This window comes from Typha latifolia, chromosome 5 (assembly GCF_019914945.1).
Source record: "Typha latifolia isolate L0001 chromosome 5, TyphaL0001v2, whole genome shotgun sequence".
Classification (NCBI taxonomy): Eukaryota; Viridiplantae; Streptophyta; class Magnoliopsida; order Poales; family Typhaceae; genus Typha; species Typha latifolia.
Window position 1 is genome coordinate 10,501,724 of NC_133090.1, and position 23,486 is coordinate 10,525,209.

General features: G+C 35.7%; 1 protein-coding gene across 1 annotated transcript; it reads right to left on the bottom strand.

Annotated features, from left to right (window-relative positions):
* Window positions 1-8,182: 8,182 nt before the first annotated feature.
* On the bottom strand, window positions 8,183-21,965 carry LOC140787913 (mitotic spindle checkpoint protein BUBR1). Its single transcript, XM_073136939.1, has 10 exons — window positions 21,669-21,965; window positions 21,519-21,578; window positions 11,696-11,840; window positions 11,449-11,606; window positions 10,267-10,348; window positions 10,118-10,184; window positions 9,997-10,051; window positions 9,094-9,342; window positions 8,535-8,615; window positions 8,183-8,445 (listed from the first exon to the last, which is right to left on the bottom strand). Exons 1-10 carry the CDS (start codon window positions 21,881-21,883, stop codon window positions 8,385-8,387), a joined length of 1,173 nt encoding a protein of 390 aa, XP_072993040.1. The 5' UTR covers window positions 21,884-21,965; the 3' UTR covers window positions 8,183-8,384.
* Window positions 21,966-23,486: the final 1,521 nt, after the last annotated feature.

The following is a 23,486-nucleotide window of genomic DNA, read 5'->3' on the forward strand; positions in this document are numbered from 1 at the left end:
TCTTCTTGTATGATCAAATTTCGGTAAAATGATATTTTGTTATCCACTGAAAATCTTTTGTTGTTGCAGAAAGTAATGAACATTTTGTGCTGAAAACCTATTTGGATGCTGAATTCCTAAAAGCTGATAAATGCAAGATTAGGTCTCAGCAACACTCATTAAGGGGTATTGAATTGTTGTCATAGTTTTATATAGATCTTTTCATTTTATTTCCGTGGCACATTTAAGAGATACATAACAATGAAGAAGGTAATATATCACAGAATATAAATGATGGTATTCATATGAAAATGGACAATAGTTTAAAATGTCTAAATATAAAAAATCTCACTAATAAATTATGTCCTTGTTATTGGATAGAATCATCCAAGTGATACATCTTATGATGTCCTTAAACACAATCTTTTACAGGTAGATCAAAATCTTCCACAAATGGCTCAATGCAGGTTGCAGTAGCTGTTTACATGCCAGCCATCATCAGGTGGTCACCATTACCCAATAAGAGATACCAATATTGCTTGATAGAATTATTGGGAATACTTAGTTTATTATCCCAGATGTCCTCAATGAGATGAATGATGCATCCCACCCTGTGCATGGGTCATAAAGTGTACTAAAACCACATGCATTCCCAGATGGGACAATTCACAAGGAGTACCATTCTATGTGCTAGAAAGCACCAAACCAAATCATGTGCTTCAAAGAGATCAAAGAGCTTCACCAAATAATTCTCATCTTGGCTTTTGTTGAGGAGATAGAGAGGAGCTTAATGCAAGTGAAATATGAAAGAGTTGACATGAAAATTAGAACCCATATGGAAGGAGATATTTCAGCTATTTCTATGGAGTTCTAGACTAATTTGTTGTTCTTCTCCAAACATTATTACCGTTCTATTATAGTTTTTAAACTACTAACAAAATTATGACATTCTTTCCCAAGTAAACAGCCATCTAGATTTCTTTAGGTAAATTGCTGTTATAGAAAGCAGTTTATAAAGTCTTTCTCTCAATCAATAATTTAGAATGATTTTATAAGAAAGCGACTCTCATTTAAGACATTGGTGTGAAATAAAGGGATCTTTAGGTAGGGGCGTTAAAATTAACGAGCCACTTGGACTCGGCTTGGCTTGACTTAGCTCGAATTGAGTTTTGAGTTGAGCCTGGGCTAAAAAGATATTTATTACTATTACATATATTATATATAAGTATATCTATAACTATTAAAAAAATTTTATCCAAAAATGGGCTTGACTTGAAAATAGCTTAGTTTCATGCATGGGTTTGGCAGTCTGGGTTAGTTCCAGCGCAATTCTGCTTGATCCAAGCTAAGACTAAATAAAAAAATAGGGCTCAAAATTAATTTTAAGTTGAGCTATTTACACCCCTATTATCAAGGTTCTAATAAAAAAAAGTGTTTAGAAAGAGAAAATGAGAGAAGTATTAGTGATAGGGTTTCACACATCTCCCCTTAAACTAGGATTTCACACTCAAATCTCAAAATGGAGGTAGAAAATACTTTTCAAAATCATTTGTTAAATCCTAATTAGGTATAAGTTGGTTTATATATAGACTTTACAATTACAATAAGTAAATACAATCATAAACACCAAAAGTAAGCAAATACAATCTCAAATACCAAAAATAACTTGCATACATAATAAAAATAACATAGAACCAAATCCTTGAAGAAGGGATTATCCGTCATCTTCTGTGCTGATGCACACAACGTTTTCTGTGTTGATGCACACACCAATGTAATTTGTCAATGATGTCCACATTATTCTCCCTTGGTGGAAGATAACTCAACTCTGTCAAGTGTGTTAGGTTTCAACATCTCTGATAGATATGACCTCATTATCTAATTTTTTTAATCATTTTCATCTACTATACTTATGAATGATAAAAATTTGGAGGTACATGATAAAAATTTGGGGGTACAAAGTGTATCACACAATAGGCTCATAGATAGGCACATTTGCTAGTGGACTCTCGAGAGTAAAATCTAGATCTTTATAAGCTACTAGATTCTGAATATTAAAAATAGATCTAATACCAAAATCATCGAGTAGATCTAAAATATAAGCGTTATCATTAATTCTCTTTCTTAGAAAATTTAAAACATTTTGCACTTCATACATGCAACTTTTTTTATGGAGACCTGCGTTAATGGCGGAGCTCACTCTAGGAGGTGAACTGACCATTAAGAAAGAAGACGGGACTGTTGAGGAAGGAGGTTGGTGAAGGAGCTTAAGGAGACCACACCAAGGTTGGAAACGAAGCGACTGTTAGTGGCGGTGAAAAGAAGGTGGGCCAGATTGAAGAGGATTAGTGTCAAACAAAAGGATTAGGGCTAAATACAATTTATCACTTTACCCTCTTATAGTTTTAAACCTGTCCATATACGTATGGCTAAAATGGAACTGTTAATTTTTCTATCAAATTTAACTGATTTTTATGACTATTTTGGTTATTTAGCAGTATTATCTCAAAAATATGTATTTTATCTAACAAACACAATAGGGATATTTTGGTTATTTTGGCATCATTCAGTTAAGTTTAATAGAAAAATTAATAATCTCACTTTAATTATAAGTACATAGACTAGTTCGAGACTTTTAAAATACAAAAAGGTAAAATAGATTTTAGAAATAGGATAATTGAAGTTCTAGAAAATAATGTGACTAGAAATAGGATTTCACATCTCCTGTCTCAATTAGGTTTTCACACTCAGAACTTATGAAAAAGTTGAAAAGCAATAAATATAACTCACTAATACAAAATTTATATAATACTTTGATAAATAGTTTGAAAAAGTACTACAAAAAAAGGGTAATTTTTTTTTAACCAGAATAGTAGATTGGTTCAAACTCCATTTCTATGATTAAACTGGGCTCAGACATACATTTTTATCATCACTATCTTAATACCAATCAAAGGAGAACAAAGATATTCTTACTTAGTGCCATTAACAACTTTTATACTTTTACTTGTTTTAAATGCATTTTCTGGGTTCCTAATTGGCACTCTTTCCTGTGGCTCAAAAAGAGAAATAGTCATGCTTTCTATACTTATATATGGGTGATTAGATCTATAAGTAATTAGAACTTTCGGATGGCATTGCCCGTAAGTTAGACAATACTCACTGATATTAGAGCTAATAAAGCTGGTTGGTTATTATACTAATCACCCAGAATTTAAGCTTCTTTTGACATATATATGCTACTTACAATACCTCGAATTTCGTGCAAGATTGTCTTGGAGATGCGTGCAATTCATGCAATATAGTCATGCATTTATCAATGACTAGAAACATCTGTGAGTTAGGAAAGATATTGTAAATTAAGTTGGAATATTTATTTCAATGGCTAGTCCTCCATTTTGGAGGTAAAAGTATGTATTAAACATAGACTAATCATGTATATATATATTTTGATGACAAGAAATTAATCTTGCAAAAAAATCTTGGTTCATAATATGCTCCTGTTATGAAATTTCTCATATCAATCAACAATAACATTTCATATGAGAGAATGTGATTTGGATTGGGAGAAGCATGCAGCAACTCAGATGGAAGAGCTTAATACAAGGTGATGTATATTATTTGCTGATCAAACTTTGATCTCCTAGTTGAAATAGAATAGCATGTGTGACCACTTGAATTAAATAAAACCAAAGAGAGATCTACCTTTGGTTCTCTTTTAATGTCTCAGGTAATTATGAAACATTCATTTGGAGTCACCCTACTTGCAAAACTACCCAATAAATTACATAGATTTCATTCAATTCATTACTTCTTTTTCACAAATTAATTAATGGTATTTATCTCCTTTGTATTATTAGATTCAGTTAACCAGAAGTTAAGCAGCATTGGCTCCATAACCTTTTGTTGTACTATGCTATATAAAAATAAATACCTAGAGATTTCAAGTTACTAAATTTATTTTGTTCATGGTATAGCTTCAATGCATCATAAACCACTCTTAATTCATAAATTGCTCTTCTTTCAATGTATTTACTGTTTGAGTAGATAGAAGAAAAAGAATGGGGGCAGGGATGGCAAAGTTGGACTCTTGATGGGTTACCTTTTAATTTGTTGCACTTCTCTCTTTTACTTGGAAAGAATCAGATTCTCATTAATGATATTGAAAAACTGAAAAATGTAATAACTGATAATGAACAAAGAATAACACAACGGGAAAGAGAAAAAGTTTATATTTTCTGCACAATTAACACTGCCTTTGACAGAAGACTAGGAAGCTTAATTACTATTTGAGCAAGCTTATGATAAAAGAAGAACAAAGTGATAGATAGATAGATAGATATGAGAGATATATAGATATCTCAACCATCAAATTAAAACTCATCTCTTTAAGGCCTTAGCATATCATATTACAAGCATCCTTGTCTGACATCCATGCTCACCATTGGCTTTCTCTTCTTGCTCACTCAGTGAACACTCATGCAAAGGAAGAGATGAACGTTTAATGAACTCCAAGCAATCAGCAATGGCTTCTGCATAAAATGAGTTCGAACTGTCCATCAACCACGGCTGGCTTTGATTATATTGGCCTGCGGTCTGCGGTTTCGACAGCAAATCTCTTCGACTGCCCGTTCGCTCGCAAGGCAATCTACTCTTTCTCCTTGCACTAAACTTCATCTCTTCCAAACATCGCACGAATTGGCCAAGGAAAGAAAACAACCTAACTCGCAAGCGAAGAAGAGGGAATCGGAAATAGCTCAATCGAAATCCTCTCATCCGACGCCATCTCCGACCTAACCTGCTATAATTCACTTGTGCCATTGGTGTCTATAGTTAGCTTCAACCATGTCTAGCTCTATATATAGTGAGTGGGTCTATGGAGATATCTACTTTAATTCATTTGTTTAAGAATTACATATGGACTTTGGTTTGGAGATTACTAAAATTAGGAGAGTTTAACACTGACTCGTCTACTTCTCTTTCAAACATTAGCACCTAACAATATTATAAATGCTTTCAAATCTTGATTGCGAGTAAACCACCTTCTGTTTCTTTTCAAATCTTACGACAGAAGTCTCTAAGATGCAACTCCAACGTCAGATACGGAGATCGATCACTAATTAATGGTGTCTGTCCTATTGTTGAAACTAGATAGCATTCTTGCACATAAAAAAAATACCAACCTAAAGGGAATCTAAAGGGGTATGGAAGTCAGCTAGGGTTGTCCATCAACCTTTTCTATCCCTTATATATATTAGAACTATCATAATATATAACACAGGCAATACTACGTGCTTATTTCCATGGGCTACTTACTGTTCTGAAACAAGCACTATGAATGCCTTATCTTCTAGTTAATTCAACCAACTGCTCCAAAACCATAAACTACGTACTGAGTCGTTTGATCAAACTCAATTTGCTCACCTGCCATGGCTTCTCCACCATTGTTATCAATGCGTTTGAGTTCTAGGCGGAATATTCTCAAGTGAGTTAAACGTCATAGGGAGTTAAGGTGGGGTCTTTGTCTGTCTTCTTCCATGAGCCATGAGAACACCTTAATCTACTTGGTAATTTGCTCTTCCTCTTCTTCCTTTTTTCCTCTAACCTACTTGTAGATAAATTTCTAGACAATGAAACTGCTTAATGTTTATGTTATATATCACATGCATAATAAGAGAGTAAAGAGTGCTTCTGATTTCACTAAAACTCAGGAATCATGAAGTAGTTAAACCTTCTCATTATTTGAAAAATATTTACAGTTGATATGGTGCATTTGAATTCAAATTCCAATAGTATTAATTTAACAAAAGAGATTTATTGAGGAAAATATTCAAAGTCTAAGGAATCACCTGAAATTTTGGTGATACTTAGATGCACTTTTATTTTCTCATTCAAATATGGAGTTGACTTAAAAATATTTAGTTTGAAAGATTCTCATGCCTGTCTAATTGGGTCGGATCTTGGTAGATCACTAACCTACCCAACAGCATCTGCTGCTCTGCAGGCCCTACATATTATCATATACCCATTTGGCATGAATGAGTATTAAATAAAAAAATGCACGAGCACAAGTATTAAATAAAAATTAAGAATTAGGTACATGTCCTCTTCGATCTGAAGGCCCACAAATGATAATTAAAGTACAATCGTTTAACAACGTTCGTACTTAAAATTCTTCAATTTTTAAAGTCACACTGGTATTTATCATTCAATTCCTATATTCTACTTATAATAATATTAGTCTTCTTAAGGATAATTTGCAGCAAAAAATTTTTTTGGAAAACCACCCCGCATTTATTAAATTATAAATTCAGACTTTTTTTTTTACTAATTTAGACTAATTTCGATACGCACATTATCAAAAATCAAATCATACCTTTAGCATAAGTAATACGTATAAATTACATAAATGACATATGATATTTTTTTTAAAATTTCAATGCGCACATCCTTGAAAATTACAGCGTGCATTTTATATAATTGATGGATATATATTACATAAGTAATGTGCAATATTTTTTTAAAATTAAAGCATACCTTTTATATATGCGATGCGTATAAATTACATAAGTGATACGTGACTTTTTATTTTTTTTTAATCTCGATATATATATATTTTTTAAATTAAAGCATACATTTTATATAATCGATACATATAACTTGTATAGGTGATGCATTACGTCTTTATAACACAATAGTCTTTTTAAGATTTGTCAGAGCTAAATCATTAAAATAAATGTCCGAAATTGTAATTTAATAAACGGGAGGCCTATTTCTATCAATTAGAAAACTAAAGGGATTTTTGGCTACAAATTGCCCGTCCTCTTAAGAATAATAACTATATAAATAAGTTAAATTAAGTAGATATAAAATAATCTTAATACCTCTCGAGTAAGTTTTATAAGATAAGTTAAAAGGCGATAACAAGGTATTTTTGAGGTATTAAAAAGTAAAATATAGGGAGATCAGTTGATAGATACATATGGATATGGTAGAGCATGAATGAGAATAAAAAATAATAATGAAAATTCTAATAGAGAACGGCAGCATTTCTCTTTTTATATTCCAATGCTCTCGTATAGAACATATTAATCAAAATAGAAGCTACTAAATAGGAGTATCTAGAATCAGCTAGGGTTGTCCATCAACTCCTTTCATCCTTCAATTGAAGCCATAATATACAACTACATACAACGTGCTAATTACCATGGGCAAATAAACAAGTTCCTACTGTCACACTTCACTCACAAAGTGTCCATTTCCATGGGCCACCAAAACAAAGCTCCTTGGCATTCTTCCCTTTTATTAATTCAACAAGTTTAAGTTCCACATATACACCATCATCTCAGTACTAAATTTCCTATTTTTGTTTCATCACTATCATTCCTGCATCAGTGCTTAGGTGGATCTCCTCAGCTTAAGTTAACATCCACATATAATAAAACATGAAGAACAAAAGATTAATTGCCTCTCTCCTGCAATATTTCTACTACAAAACGGTGGCTCGTCCACTTCCACCTGACTGTTATTTTGGCAGTTTCTTGCAACAAGTACTTGCAAAGGTGGTGAGAGAGCTTTCATCCTCTTTGAACCCTTCAGGAGTTGCTGGTTGATTGTTCTACTTTCATGGCCTTTTACATCACTTATCTTCCATTATTTATTAGAGCATTATGCATTCTCCGTTGGTTTGCTAACACTTTTCTGGGATGTATAATTCTACCAATGCTCTTGATATAACATAGTTTTCTGGCTTTTATATCATGTAGGTTCTATTCATCTTAGAAGTAAACAAAAAGAAGAGAACCTATTTGTTATCCCTTGTGGTGGATCAACAGAAAAAGGAAGAGAACCCATAAAGTGGCCTAGTTAGACAACAGCTGAGCAAATTTGTTTGATAGAAAGAAAATATACTTGCTTCACTTTGTGATTATCCTGTCTTATTTTGGAAAGTGACTGTTCTTGCTTAAGATATCATAAAAGTTTGAATGAAGAATCTTAACATGATCGCTAATATCAGGTTCGGATTATGTCTATAAGATAATATCAAGAAAGTAATAGTGGTTACTCCTCATGTGTGACCCCAATTTGCCTCTCATTAAAGTTTCTAGACACTAGTAATGTTATAGAATCTCTGGATATCATTCAGTGGAGTAAAAAGCACACTAAAATAGACAAAAACAAGAGGAACCAAGGCAGCAAGATCTAAGATTTAACAGCAGTAGTGCAAATTTCTTAATTGGAAATGAGCATACAAGCTTAAGAGATAAAAGCTTATGTAACACATTACACACAAAAGCATATCAGGAAGGATCAGACTGAGAAAGTAACTGGTAAATGAGTGGCACAACACAGTCTTAAGAAAACACCAGAGAAAGAGCATAAAAGGAGAAAGGGAATAAGGCAAGTTATCTGAGGCTATTCAAAGGAAAATTGCGCAATGGATTCTCCTTCAGCAATTCTGCTTCCCTGTTCAGAAAACAGAGAGTTAAGTCGACGAGTTGAGTAAAATACAAAATATAATGAATGAAAAATAAAGAGTTAAGTCAACTGCTTACTTCTTAAGGTTTTGATTACTCGCTTTCCTAAGCTTCAATAGAGAAGGCTTGGGACTCTTGGCAACCTCATCTGATGTTAATCTGAGACAAAAGGAAGCACATGATAATAATAAGTGGATAAGTTCTCAAATCAAAATATGACTATGAAGTTTCTAGCGGTCGTGAAAATCATAACAATGATTTTTCAGGGGCAATATCCATAGATAGAAACTATCACTGGTGTAATTAGATATCTTGCTGAAATATTTTGAAGTTACTAATCTTGGAGAGTAACAGAGCAAAAAAGAAGCAGTTAACCAATCAGCTGGTAAGTGCTAGAAAATTGTAAGATGCATCTAATCAAATTAGTGTATTATAGGACTTTGAAATTAGGATGTATATATTCTTGACTCTGTTTTATTTTACAAAGGATGATATAGGCTGGGTGATCTCAGTTGGTGATCTGCATGCATGGAGAAAATGAAATTAAAAAAAATCTAAGGGAAGTCAGAAAATGTATAACAGAATCGTATAATTAAAATAGAAAACAATTTTCACTAAATGTTGCAGTAGAACATACTCTGAACATTCTTCGTCCACATAGATCTCAATAGAAGTACTAGGAGTTGTCTGCCCTCTCCTAGCTCCCAATTTTTGTGGAACCTTATATTGCACCCATTTTGAAGGGATCAACGTATTCTCCTTGTTTCGTTCGGATTGTGTCCCAAGATTGTGCCAGATTTTGTCATTACTCTTGACTTTGTCATTGTATTGACTTGCTACAAAATTTTCATCCTTGTAAATAGAAAGGGGCTTGTTACCATCTATCCTGTAAACGCAAAGTTATCTATAAATATTAGCATCAATATATTTAGCAAATTGAATATACAAGAAAGCATCTGAAAATCTAATGCTGTAGGCCCTCTGATTCCAAACCAAAGTCCACCATAGAAACCACTTGCTTATTGAATAAGAGAAAGAACTTTGCTAATCAATTATCGACGATTTGTAGAACAATTAATCAGCTTTCATACATTTGAAATTTAAAAAGGAACAGTTTTGAAGAAAAAGTTAAAAACATACACGTAATCAAACCTTGAGAGCAATTCTTCAATGATGAGTTTGTTAGTCATCAATTTAAGGAAATCAAAGTGTTCCACGGAAGAAACAAAAGAAATCCATTGTCATGTTATTTACAATTTCACAAGTTATAATAGACAGCAAGTTGCATAATTGCATTAAACAAGGATCTACGACCTAACAACCATGGAAAGTGATTATAGCAGGTATTCTTTTACTAGGAAAACAAATGATATTGTGCCCTTAATTTCTCAAGTACTTTCAAGAGTGAATTTGCAACATCCAAGTTCAGCTCATAAAAATGAAAGCAAGAATGGGACTTTTTCAGGCGATGGTGAACTGCCTTTCACTTGCATAATTCAGAATGTATGCTTAGCATCCTAGTACTACAGAAGAAGCTCACCTTTGCTGCTTTACCTTCTGTTTAGTCAAGTTAGATGTTTCGATGGGCTGCCTTCCTGGAACGTTGTAGACATGGTAAGTAGCCAATCAATTTGAACATCATGATATCATCATAGACTTACTTGTTTCTCCTTCAGTCAAAACAGTTCCAAAGCTTCGAACTGGCAACTGATTAGTTGTTGAATCATCCTATAAAAGAAAGAAGCAAAAGGATCAGGACATGCTTGAGTATAACCATAAAAGAGTCCCAGAACTAGATAGGATGGTAAACCTCATTGAGCTGTTTCGTTCGTGTTGTCCTTACAAGAAATGTCCTGTATGCCTCTTCTAACTTCTCCAATGGACGTGCATTCCTAATGTTCAACATATAAATGGTAAAGAATCAAATGGGAAAATCAAAACACAAAAACATAAACTGTGAAAAGCATACGTCTACAACTGTCAGTAGCAGCTTTATAGTGCAAGGAGCCTTCTCAGGAATCAGAATATCTTAGTTAGGCACCACTATATATCAGTTATCCAAAAAGAGTACTTCTTGTTGCTTCTTGAAAGTATGAGAACTATAATTGGCACAAAATCCAATTTGAACCCGTCAAATTCAATTTTCTTTTTACTAAATCTATAGCCCAAATACAAGCTCTGTAAGATGGCCAAGTTGACAAGGAGAGATTCATCTTTGTCATCCACGGATATGGATATGCGATGCTAGGATATGGATACGAAGATACTACAAATTCTTAAAAGTAGAGTACGGATACAAGATGGATACGCCAATAAATAAATAGCTAATATATTTTCAATATGTTGTCAACTAATATAACATAAGGTGAAAAAAGAATGTCTCAAAAATAATAAAATAAAAGCAATGAAAGCTATAAATTTAGTATCTACATGTCTAAAATTTTAGAATAATATTGTAACATAAACTAATATGAAACTCAAAATGTCAATGAAGCATTGGAACATAATTCTACTATTCATCTACAATTAATTTGGATTTTTAAATGACCTTCAACTTATATGTTTAATTTATTATCAAAAAATGAAACTTCAAATATTACAAAGGATTACATAATCATATATGCATATAAAGTATATGTTTTATATCATTTTTTAGCAAAAATAAAAAATAAAAATGATTATATAATCAAGAAATATATTGGAGCCACATCAGAGTCTTGTCAAAAAATTAAAACCATTTTTTTAAATTTGGATACCCCTCTATCCGTATCCAATACGTACCAGATACTGGTACGAGGGGGCAAATAAAATATTCGTGCTTCATAGTATAAGATCTACCAGAATGGTTGGCTTCAACTAGACATGCTTCTCTATCTATAAGAAACTCCTATGGATATTCCTTTTGGTTCACCACTTTTTCTTGTATAATCAGACATGGACAAAGCACAAACAGCTGTAGTTCAAGATTGACAAATTGTCAATATTGATTCACCTAGCTATTCCAAGGTTGAAAATCTCATCAGCTTTTCTCAACTTGTTCTTCGCTTCCATGTACAGGGAATATGAGGAATAGAATATGGCATGATTTTGTCCAATCTGATTTGCCTCGAGGAAACTAAAGATCACTTCAGCATCAGCACAATTTGCTGCCTGCAGAAGTAAAACAAATTCCAATATAACTTACAATCAAATTCAAAGATGATAAAGAGGGCATATTAAGAATTAATGAAGAAACCTACATATTCCAACCAAACTTTTAGATAACGCAAATCATCTTTGTAGCAAGTGTCATGCCAAAATTTGCGTACACATTGCTCATATATTACAACCAGCCCTGCACTATCTCCACCACTTGGGAATGATTCTTGGACCCACTTGATGCAGCTTCGTAGGAAAAAAAAACAGGAATCATAGTTTAGCAATAAACTATGGTCAAACTACACTAGGAGGCAAAAAAAAAGAATAGAAAAAGAAAAGGAAAAGAAGAGACCCAAAGGAAGCAAAGGAGAGGAATTCTGAGATAGTCAGAGTTTCTAATAATAACAGGTTTAGAACTAGCACAATTTCAAGAAGCAATCCAATGAAATAATCTGTTATGTGCACGAAATTCTTTACAGCATCCCAAAAAAAATCTGCACATGAAAAACTGGAGATTCAGAAAAACAAAAAAGATCTAAAGCGTTCAACCAATTGCAGCAGCATCTTACGTGGTAACCATATATTAATGGAATAAGTCAACAATAGAAAAGGTTCTCAAATAAAGAATATGCCCAAAACCCAAATGATACTCAAAATTTATATAAAAAGTAGATCATGCAATTAATTAAAATTTTATTATTTGAAAAGACCTCGTTTCTAGTCTGGAAATCAATAAAGCCGAATAGAATACAAATTATTGCCATGTGTCAAGGCCTCATTTACATACAGGATTTTTCAAAAAAATTCCAGTTCTCATTCATAAACTTAGAAATGGTAATTGGATAATCATATTGCAAATACTAATTTTAATTCAAACGGACCTCTGTTTAGCCCAGGAAGAGTTATTCCGAATTAATTGACTTTGATAAGCAGTCTAAATTTGTTCACAACAAGATATTGCTCTACTATGTTAATTTGAGAGGCTAACTCAGATTAGAACTGTTACATTTAATGATTTTGTTAACATTCTCCAATATCTTATTTTTAACCAATAAAATATTCTAACCTCTCCTATATATAGAAGGGGTAGATAGACGAAAAAAAGAGTTTGAATGCTTACGAACTAGAGACAGGAGGCAAATCTAGAGATCAGAAAGGGACTAGAGAGGAAAGGTCTAGAAGAAGTCTTTGACATATCAAACATCCGTGGAGTGATTGCAAATTATTTAAGATAAGAGCCATTGAACTTACAACAAGATACTTTCATCTGTTCGGATATTCTTATCTTTCGCAAATGTCAATCTAGCTATTCAGATTTATGGAGTTTCTCCTGTCCTTTGGCAAGTCTAATTCGAGGAGGGTGATTCTACTTCGACCTATGCTCATTTTTCATCTTCTATATGTCAATAAACAACAAATTGTCAGTCCAAAGGCTAAGGGTGTGACCTCTTTCGCTGAGGGATGATTTTGTAAACCATCTTCAACAATTCTCTATTTGTCATTAAATAGTGGATTATCATGCCAAAAGCCAAGGGCAAATAGTCCGAACTAGGTCAGATTAGATCACATCATGAGAACATTAGGTTTGATGAATCAAATCTAATTATTTTTCAATTAATTTATGCGAAGTCATTGATGCGAACCGAGTCAGATCAGATCACATCAAGAGGGGATTAGACTCAATGGATTGAGTCTAATTATCTTTGGTTTATATTAGAGTTATTAGATTTAAATATTATCTAATTATCTTATTTCATGGTGACTTTGTATAAATAGGGGTCAACCCCTCTTTGATCAAATGTGAAATCCAAAATATTTCTCACCACTCCTCTCCTCTCTCTTCTCTTCTCCTCTCTTTTCTCCTTCAACCCAATCTAGAGTAATCCAACTATCGTTTCATGGTATCAGAGCGCCCCGATCTCTAGCTCTCACTCTCTAATAGTCATCTCCCTCTTGAATCATTTTTCACCATCGTTGAGCTTGGGAGCTGCCACCTCATTCCTCGAGCTCGCTGACACTACAGCAGCCACTGCCGCAGCCTCCATCACCACAGCCACTGCAGCAGCCACAGCCCCCACAGCAGCAATCGTAGCCACCGCAACAGTAGCCGCAGCCACCGTACCAGCTGCAGCAGCCAAAACCACCGCAGTAGCAGCAACGGTAGTGGCAGCTGCCTCTATTTTCAGCAGCATAGCATCAGTCTCCTTCCTCTTCTTAGTTCAGAAGCAACAGTGCAGCAACCACCCTTTAAGCTGTTATTCTTGAACAAGCTGTCTTTCATCTCCTTTAATTCTAACAGCTTGGCACCACTATTTTGGCTAGCGCCCACCAAGTGTTCGACGAAAGTTCCCTGCCTCCACAACACTCTTTTTTTCTGCAGTTCTTTAATTCTGCACCTGCAACATTATATTTTCACCTACTGCCCACCAAGTATTCAACGAAAATTCATTATATTCTCAGCTCTCTTTCTGTTGTTCTGTTCAAAACTTCCGCTCACCAAATGTTCGACGAAAGACTTGAGTGGGCTAAGTGGAAAATCTTACATCACTCTCTAGGTGGCTAAATCAATTATCGTTGCTTCCAATGGCATCTTATGATCCGATCGATCGTGAGAGTGTATCATTAATCGGTTTTCTATCCAAAACATGCTCAGCTCTCTATCCAGGACTTTTACGCCCGCATGATTGACATATGGCGTGAGCTTACGTCTGTGGAGCACACTTTAAGCCACCCCTCTGACTCGATGTCCACTCAGCGCCATCGTGACGAGGATCATCTGACTCGTCATTTATAGCATCGCTCCACTCTACCAAGCCTGGACAGTGCCATAGCTGAGTTACTAGCTGAGGAGATTAGGCAGCGTCTTACACCACCTTCTGTAGCCATAGAGAGGGTGCTTGATGTTGCTCCTACTCCTATATCAGTCACGCTTGATATTTCGACTGCTGCTCGCGTCACCTATGTCACTTATGTGCCTAATATTTCGACTGATGCTGCTCGCGTCACTTGCAAAAGGGGATCAAGCAAGGACAGAAGTCATCACTTGCCTTCCTCTACCGCTGCACCAAATATTAGTCCATCTAATCACTTTAACAATCTCACCTTCAACAATGCGCAGCTCCAGCAGATTCAGCAGCTCATTCATGGAGCTCTCAGCTTCACTAGTGCCTCTACTTTTGCATCTGTTGTCTCTGGTATGACTAAGCCCTAGATTTTTTATTCTGGCACCTCACATCATATGACTGGTGACCCTTCCATCTTCACTAGCCTTACATCTGCCCCTATCACTTTTCCTCATGTTCATACAGCTGATGGGACTCATTATCCTATCTCTCATATTGGTTACATTACTACTACCACAGATCTCACGAGTCGTCTTACTTTATCTGATGTTTGGCTTATTCCCAACCTAACCATGAGTCTTATTTCTATTACTCAACTTTCTGACTATGGTTACACTGTATCCTTCTCTTCTACTTCTTGTGTTGTGCAGGACCCATCTACAGGCCAGAGGATTGGGATCGATAGTCGGATACATGAGCTTTATTACCTGGATAAACTTCACCTTCCATCACCTCGTCCCAGTGCTTGTCCAGTCACTCCTCACTCTCCTTCAGACTTGTGGCATCAGCGTCTAGGTCATGTATCGAGTCAGCGTCTCAAGACCTTGTCCCGGTCTGGATGTTTAGGCAATGGTCATTTTTCTTGTTTGTCCCCTTGTACGGCTGGCAGGTTGGCAGAATACTAGGCCCTTCCGTTTCCTCTTAGTACGAATATCTTTGATTCCCCTTTTCACCTTGTGCACTATGATATTTAGGGACCCGCTCCACTCCCTTTGGATCTTGGTTTTATCTACTATGTGTGTTTCATTGATGATTCTTCTTGTTTCACTTGGATTTACCTTATGCATCAACGCTTTGAAGTGTGTCAGATTTATCGTGATTTCTCTTCTATAGTTCGTACTCAATTTGATCGATCCATTAAGATCTTTCGATCTGATGGTGCCGTGAGTATCTTTCCTCTGAGTTTCGTTCCATTCATACTTCTGATGGTACAACCTCAGCAGTCGTGTCCCTATACCCCTGTTTAGAATGGAGTTGACGAACAAAAATATCATCATCTTCTTGAGACCACTCAAGCTCTTCTCTTTGATACTTCTGTTCCTCGTTCTTATTGGGCTGAGGCCCTTCTTACTGCTCTCTATCTCATCACTCGAACTCCATCATCTGTCATTGATAGTTTGACTCCATACGATCGTCTCTATGGTACTTCCCCCTCATATGGTCATCTTTGTGTTTTGGGTGCACCTGTTTTGTTCTTCCTTCTCCGAGTGAACGTAACAAGTTATCCCCTAGGGCAGCTAAGTGTGTCTTTCTAGGATATAATCCCGAGCTATCCTTAGCTCCCTTAGATTTCTCTTTTCTAGATCTCCCTACTCCTAGCCTATCCTCCATCCCCTCCAAGGTGCCTAGTTCAGCCCCACCATCAATATCCCACATGCCTCAAATTTCTCTACCCACCGACACGCCTTTACTACCAATTCCTTCTGCTCCACCGGCCCGCTCTCTCGCTGAGATCCCAGCCCCCCCTGAGGAGACTTTGTCCTACTTCTATACTCGCAGATCCTGTCCTCCTCCCACAAATGAGCCTCCCACTCTTGGTAATATCTCTCTGATCGTCCTATCCTCTACTGTGACGGCTCCTATGCCCACTCGTCGTTACCCAGAACGTGAGCATCACCCTCCTAACTAGTATGGCTTTCTGATGTCTTCCGCTACATACTCCCCTCAATTTCATATTTTTTTGCAGTTATCCACTCCACCCCTCAGCCTAGGTCCTATCGTAAGGCTGTCCAGGTATCAGAGTGGCAGCAGGCCAAGGCAGATGAGCTTCAAGCCCAGGTACAAAGCTCGTCTGGTTGCTCGGGGTTTTACTCAAGAATACGGGATAGATTATGAGGAGACTTTTGCTCCAGTTGCCCGGATGACTTCTGTCCTCACTCTTCTAGCTGTCGCTTCTAGTCGCCAGTAGCTTTTACATCAGATGGATGTGAAGAATGCGTTTCTTCACGGCCTTCTTGACGAGGAGGTATATATGGACCCTCCACCTGGTTTCCCTCTTCATCCATGTCACATCTGTCGATTGCGGCGGGCTATCTATGGGCTCAAGTAGGCCCCTCGTGCCTGGTTTGATCATTTTTGTAATGTTCTCACAGCCTACGGATTTCAAGAGAGCCCTTCTGAGCCATCTATGTTTCTACGGTCTTTTGCGCAGGGTCGGATCATCCTCTTATATGTCGATGACATGATTATAATTGGAGATGACTCAACCGGGATCCACTCCCTTCAGCAGCATCTTTAGAGTCAGTTTGAGATGAAGGACCTTGGTCCTCTCCGGTACTTTCTGGGTATTGAAATTGCTCAGTTATCCCATGGTCTAAGGAGATTGTTTGGCTCCGTTGTCTCCTTAGTGATATGGGTGTTTCCTTACCCATCCCAACTCATCTTCATGTCGACAATGATAGTGCTAAAAAGCTCACTGAAAATCTTATTTTTCATGAGGACAAAGCACATTGAAGTCGATATGCACTACACTCGGCAGCAATATCGAGCTGGCATCATTACGCTCCATCACCTTAGCACTGAGGAGCAGATTGCCAACTTTTTCACGAAGTCTCTTCCCCTTCCACGCTTTCAGCATTTAGTTGGCAAACTTTCAGTTTATGATCCACCTTGAATTTGAGGGGGGTATTAGAGTTATTAGATTTAAATATTATCTAATTATCTTATTTCATAGTGACTTTGTATAAATAGAGGTCAACCCCTCTTTGATCAAATGTGAAATACAAAATATTTCTCACCACTCTTCTCCTCTCCGCTCTCTTCTCTTCTCCTCTCTCTTCTCCTTCAACCCAATCTAGAGTAATCCAACTATCGTTTCAGTTTAGTTAGATGCTTAGGATTTTATTTAATTAGCTAAATTCAACTTTGCATAGTTTCGGAAAAATATTCACAGAATATTCTACAGACGTTCGAATAATATCAAACCAGCTGGATAAAATCGCTAACCTCCAAATCTACAACCTACGAAGTATTAATTCGAGAAAGATAAAAAACGTTGATTTAGTTAGTTAGCTAGCTTTATCTTATTGTTTGAATTTCAAATAAATCGGATAATCCGCATGTGAATCCGATCTGCTATAGATTTTTACTCCTATAAATAAGAGTGGACTGTATTATAAAAAAAATGGAATTGAATTGAGAGAAATCTGAGTTTAGCCGTTGGATTATCTTTATCTTCATAAGAGTAGATCTTAACCATAGATCACTTTCAAACATCCAAACCCTAGCCAATTCCTACCTCCAGTAGCCACCCTACTACACGGCCGTTCACCACCACCCTTGGCCGTCCATCACCCTCCGACGACCGCCACAACATCAGAAATTACCATTCTGCCCTCCCTGATCTCTCTCCACTATTTTATTTTTATCTTTTCATTCGGACCTCCGATTTAGGTGAAACTAGAGCTATTAGAACCCTAACTCATGAGGCTACCTCCATCTAAATTGTCATAATCATCCTACGAACGGATTGTTCCAGATCTGGTTCGTAACAGTCATGTATAGACATGATTATTAGGCCCGATCCGCCCAAACCCAGCCAGAACCTACCTGGTTGTAATCAGGCTACGCCCGGCCCGAGACCGATTTAAGATTGACCATATATAAGCCCGAGATGGTAGTGCATGGCATGGGCTAAGCCTTTGCTTATTCGGCCCGACCCAAAATCCCCAATTTGAACCCGGCCTAGCGCACCCGATGATCACGTCTAGTCATGTAAACATATAAGGCAAGTCCATTTAAGTCAAGTAAGCCCTTAAGACAAGTCTAGTTAAGTCAAGTAAGCTTTTAAAACAAATCTAATTAAATTATGTAATGTAAACCTTAAAGACAAATCCTATTTCAAGTCGTGTAAAAGCTAATCCTAAAGTACTCATTGTACCCAACTTTTATATATAGAGAGCTTAGGCTACTTAATTTAGTTTATTTTAGGAGTAAAAAAAAATAATTAGAATAATTTTTTTTCCTAAGAGTAGATTTAACTTAGAATCATAATTCTACCTCCAAACCCTAACAATCATCACCTCCATAAGCCATCTTACCTTACTACCATCTACCATCACCCTTAACTATCCACCACCCTCCGACAACCGCCGCAATGCCAAATAATTATCAATCTGTCCAGATCTGACCTTCCTTCACTGTTTTAATTTTATCTTTCCAAACCGACCTCGAAATCATGTGAAATGAAAGCCATTAAATCCGTGACTTTTGAGACTTTTTCCTATAAAACTATTATATTTTTTTTAAGTCCAAATAATTTCAGATCTCGTTCGTAACAGCATGACCCTTTGACAATGACATGATATTCTAAACTATCTTCGATGAAAAATATGTTGCAGGTCTACATGTACAATCATTACAATATGTTGCAGGCCTACATGTACAATCAAACTATGAGATAAAGGCCTTTTGACTTTCATTTGGGCCATGATAGCCAGTTGTAATGCCTCATCAAAGTTTTGGTCAAAATCATGGTGCCAAAGGCATCAGCAACACAAATGGCAAAACTAAACCCAAGGAACACTACGGTAATTAAGCAACTTGATCTTCTCCATTGTTGGATTGGCCTCAAACTTATCCACTACTAGATAGATAAGGGCAACACATCATCAATCTTTATCCATTTCTTTCTAAGTATCAAAGAAAGATATTTGTTAGAGTAACTTAGTAGCTAAGTTTTTTTCATATATAAAGAGTTTGAACCCACTATTTATATTTGATCTAAAGTTTGAGCAAATAAAAAGAAGACTTTATCAAGATAATTTTTCTCTAAGTATTAGTGAAGGCTTTCTCCATTTTTTTACTTCTATACTAACTTTATTTCAAGGCTTACTTCATCTTGTAAAAAGTTGAAGAGCTACATGGAATTGCCAAAACGCTAAAAAACGTTAAGTCTATGGCACAGTGCTCATGATGGATAATTATCTTATTAAAGCGTTAGGCATTGATCGTTGAAATATTGATATATTAGACGTGTTGGAAGATTTCGATGATGCTTATGCAACGAAAATAGAAAATTTAATGCAGATGGAGGAAGACTCAATCACAAGATGACAATCAAATAGATGCTTAGATGATTTACTTTGATGTCAATGTTGAATAACTCTATGTCAAGTGAGAACTACATATTGATTCGCCATTCAAATCCCAAGCCTAGATGGTGCCTTAGATGTGGCTTTAAGAGAACAGAAAGATGTGGCTTAAAAAGAAAAAGAATTAGAATAAAGACAATCTACAGATCTAGTATATCTCTACTATAGTCCCCTCATCATAATATATATATGGTGCTTTTAAGCAGAGCTGTACTAGGAATTTAAGTCTTTTCCTAATAGGATAAGAACCTCTAAGATACAACCCTTTTACGAGCATCTTAACCCGGTAAGGACCTGACCAATCCTAACCTACTTAGAATAATAAGACATTGGAATATTAGATGTTGAAATATCACATGAATATTTTGGACTAGCATATTTTAAGGAGGCCCAAACTAGATGAGATTTTACAAATGTACTTGGACTTAAATAGGAATCATTTCTAGAAAATTTCATAACAATCTCCAGACTGATCTACAGATCAAAATCTCGCTTTATACCCAATGATAACTACTTGCAGCAGAATTTTTGAAGTAGCAAATTTGAGTAACTTATACCTTTTAATCGATAAGTCCAACCTTAATGAAATTTGACGAACATGTTCTTAATTTAGAGAAAAATCATTGGAAACTCCTAGAACGGCCACTCTATTACTCAAGTTATTTAGCTTGCTTCTCAAATTAGGGATTACAAACGAATTATACACTCAAATCCCCAATTCACTCACTCCCAACTAATTAAATTCAAATATTACTCAAACTTAATCGTCAGCACATGATATGCGCACACTAACTTAAAGGACTCTTAACTAATTGAATTCATACTCCACACAGCTAAACCGTTCGCCCATGACATGCGCGTGCTGACTTAAGGACTTGATTATACCAATCCAATTGTTACAGAACCTAAGTGAAAATTCAGATTCCCCTTTAGTCTAATATGAGTAGGGGTAAGATCGATCGAATTAACTCCGACCCAACGCTCTATCTGTATCCGATTCAAATGGGATTCGGATAAGAAATTTCTACCTAACCCGAATACAAATTCTGATAGAATTTTAAAAAAAATGAATACAAATTCAGATACAGATAAAAACCTCAAATACAAATTCGAATATAATTTTTTGTATATGGATACGAATATTAGATATCCATTTAATTGTGTATTTTTTTAATGATTTACAATTTTTAATTTACTTACTTAAATAGTAAATAATGATATTATTACTAATAATATCTTTTATATTATTTCTAGAGATTGATTCTGTTAAATTTATATGTATTTGACATGTAAAAAAAAATTAACTCATAATATGTTGTGCTAAATTGTCTCAAAAAAAATAGTCATAATTCATTTAAAAGTTGATCATTGTCCCTTTAAAATTGATTATCTATCCAAAAATTATCTTATCCGTATCTAAAATTTATTCATGTTCGTTTGGTTAGGATACGGTTTCAAATTTTACTAACAGTCTAATATTTGGATAACCTAAAATATGAATCTAAATGTTGTTTGAGCACTACCCAGTTTGTATATGCATCCGTATCCGATCCGTTTTCACCCCTAGAATATGGGACTTATTTAGAAAATTACTTTATCTTCATTGGCCTGACAGCGTTCATGACAGTATTAAAAGAAGTAAAGTTCAAGAGGTCTGAAAGATCAAATCTTTAAACCAATAAAACAGCAGATCTAAAAAAACAACTCACTCGAGCCACGGCTGAAGGGGGTCGTCGCCCTGGTACTCGTCGATTGCCTCGATCATCCTCCTGAATGAATCGATCGATCTCAAAATTAAAAGAGAGAGAGAGAAGAAATCAACAAGCAGGAATTCTAGAGAAGGAAAGTTTGCAACTTACCTTCGTGTGAGGTGGAGTTGGGATCTAAGAGCTGGATTATGGTGCGATTTGAGGGCGTGGTTCAGGAGGGAGACGTTGCGGCCGCGCTTGAGAGGTCGGACGTTTTCTTTGTAGAGCTCCCATTCGTTACCCGTCTCCACGCCTGAAGCCAAGAACAGCGCCTCCTCATCCACCGCTGCATTCACTTCCGCCACCTCCACCGCCTCCGTCGCCATGGACACGGAAGGAAGGAAAGAAAGAAAAGAGGAAGATAGGAGAGAGAGAAACGAGAGAAAGGGGAAGGGTTTGGATTTCGAATTCAAATGAGGAGTTATCCCGCTTTGGCTTCTATTATTCTATACTACGCTACCCCGTCCGTTCGCACCACGTGTCCGACAACAAACATAATAAATAGGGACTTTTACATAATTACCAATTACATTCTTTAAAATATCGGAACTATCATTATCGATTAATTTTAATATAATATTCCTAGCAAATTATCATTAAAATTAATGGACACATGTAAATGACTAAGGCACCCAGTATTTTTAAATTTAGAGCGTAAAATATTTATTAACAATTATTGCCTCACATGTAATAAGATATATTTCATGGTACTATAGTATTGAGCATAATATTGTTATGTCTAAGATAAAATAAGATATATTTCATTGTACTGTAGTATTGAGTATAATATTGTTATGTCAAGATGATGATGTTGGCGATGGAGTGGAAGATACTGAAGGTGATGATGGAAATGGTAAATTTGTAGAGAGGAAGAGGAGGGAGAAATAACCGGTCATAAGGGTCTAAGGAGATACTGCAGTTGAGGAGGGAGGAGTGACGACAATCTTGGAGAGGATGGCGACCTAGCTTGAGAGAACGAGAGAGGGAGGAGATCCAGAGAAGAGAGGGCGATGAGAGGTAGAAAATAATCAATATTCTTTAATGATCTCTAAACTAGGTTGCTCTCTATTTATATATTTAGAGGCTAACCCTAAGGAATCAAAATTAATTATACCCTAACCCCAAACAAAAAACCAAAATAACTATAATTGAATTGAAATCAACATTCGAGTGTTTGAACGTCATTAGTCTGGTGTTCGAGTCGATTTTGGGCATTCAATGCCTCGACAAAGGAAGGTTGCACTCAGATTTGAGCATTCAAATTTCATTGGTCGGGCATTTCAACGCCTCAAAGAAGGCTACTCTCATATTTGGGCATGTGAACACCTTGATGACGTCATGAAACTAGGGCATTCGAACGTCGTTGGACAAGCATTCAACCGCTCTGAATTTGAAAACCAAAAGCAACAACTAAACTAGATAGTTGAGTTCAACCTAGTGAACCTAATATCTCCCATGAGGTATACCCAAGTAGGCCCGGATCACATCAAATATTAAAATATTAGATAGCTTTTAAAATATTTTTAATAATTGATATAAGGGCAAAATAGTTTTTAATCTAAATTATGATTAGTTAAATTTAACTAATCCAGTGATATTTTTAGAAGAACACACTGATTTTATAAAATATAGTGACAATTATGATATTTAAAAAAAAATTTAGTAGCAATTATATAAAAACTGCAAAAAAATATTATGACATAACATTTTATATGGTGGAATGATAACTGATTAACTACGGATAATTAAAGTATCAAAATCAGGTATCATATTTGCTTAATAGGATAGGATGTCACAACATATATCCATAATTATTTTTGTAGGTGAAACTCATCAATTCTATAGAACAATATATAAGAAAATTATAATAAAATATTACAAGAACTCTACATATTCGTAGACGGCTAAGCAAATCTAAGTCCATATCCA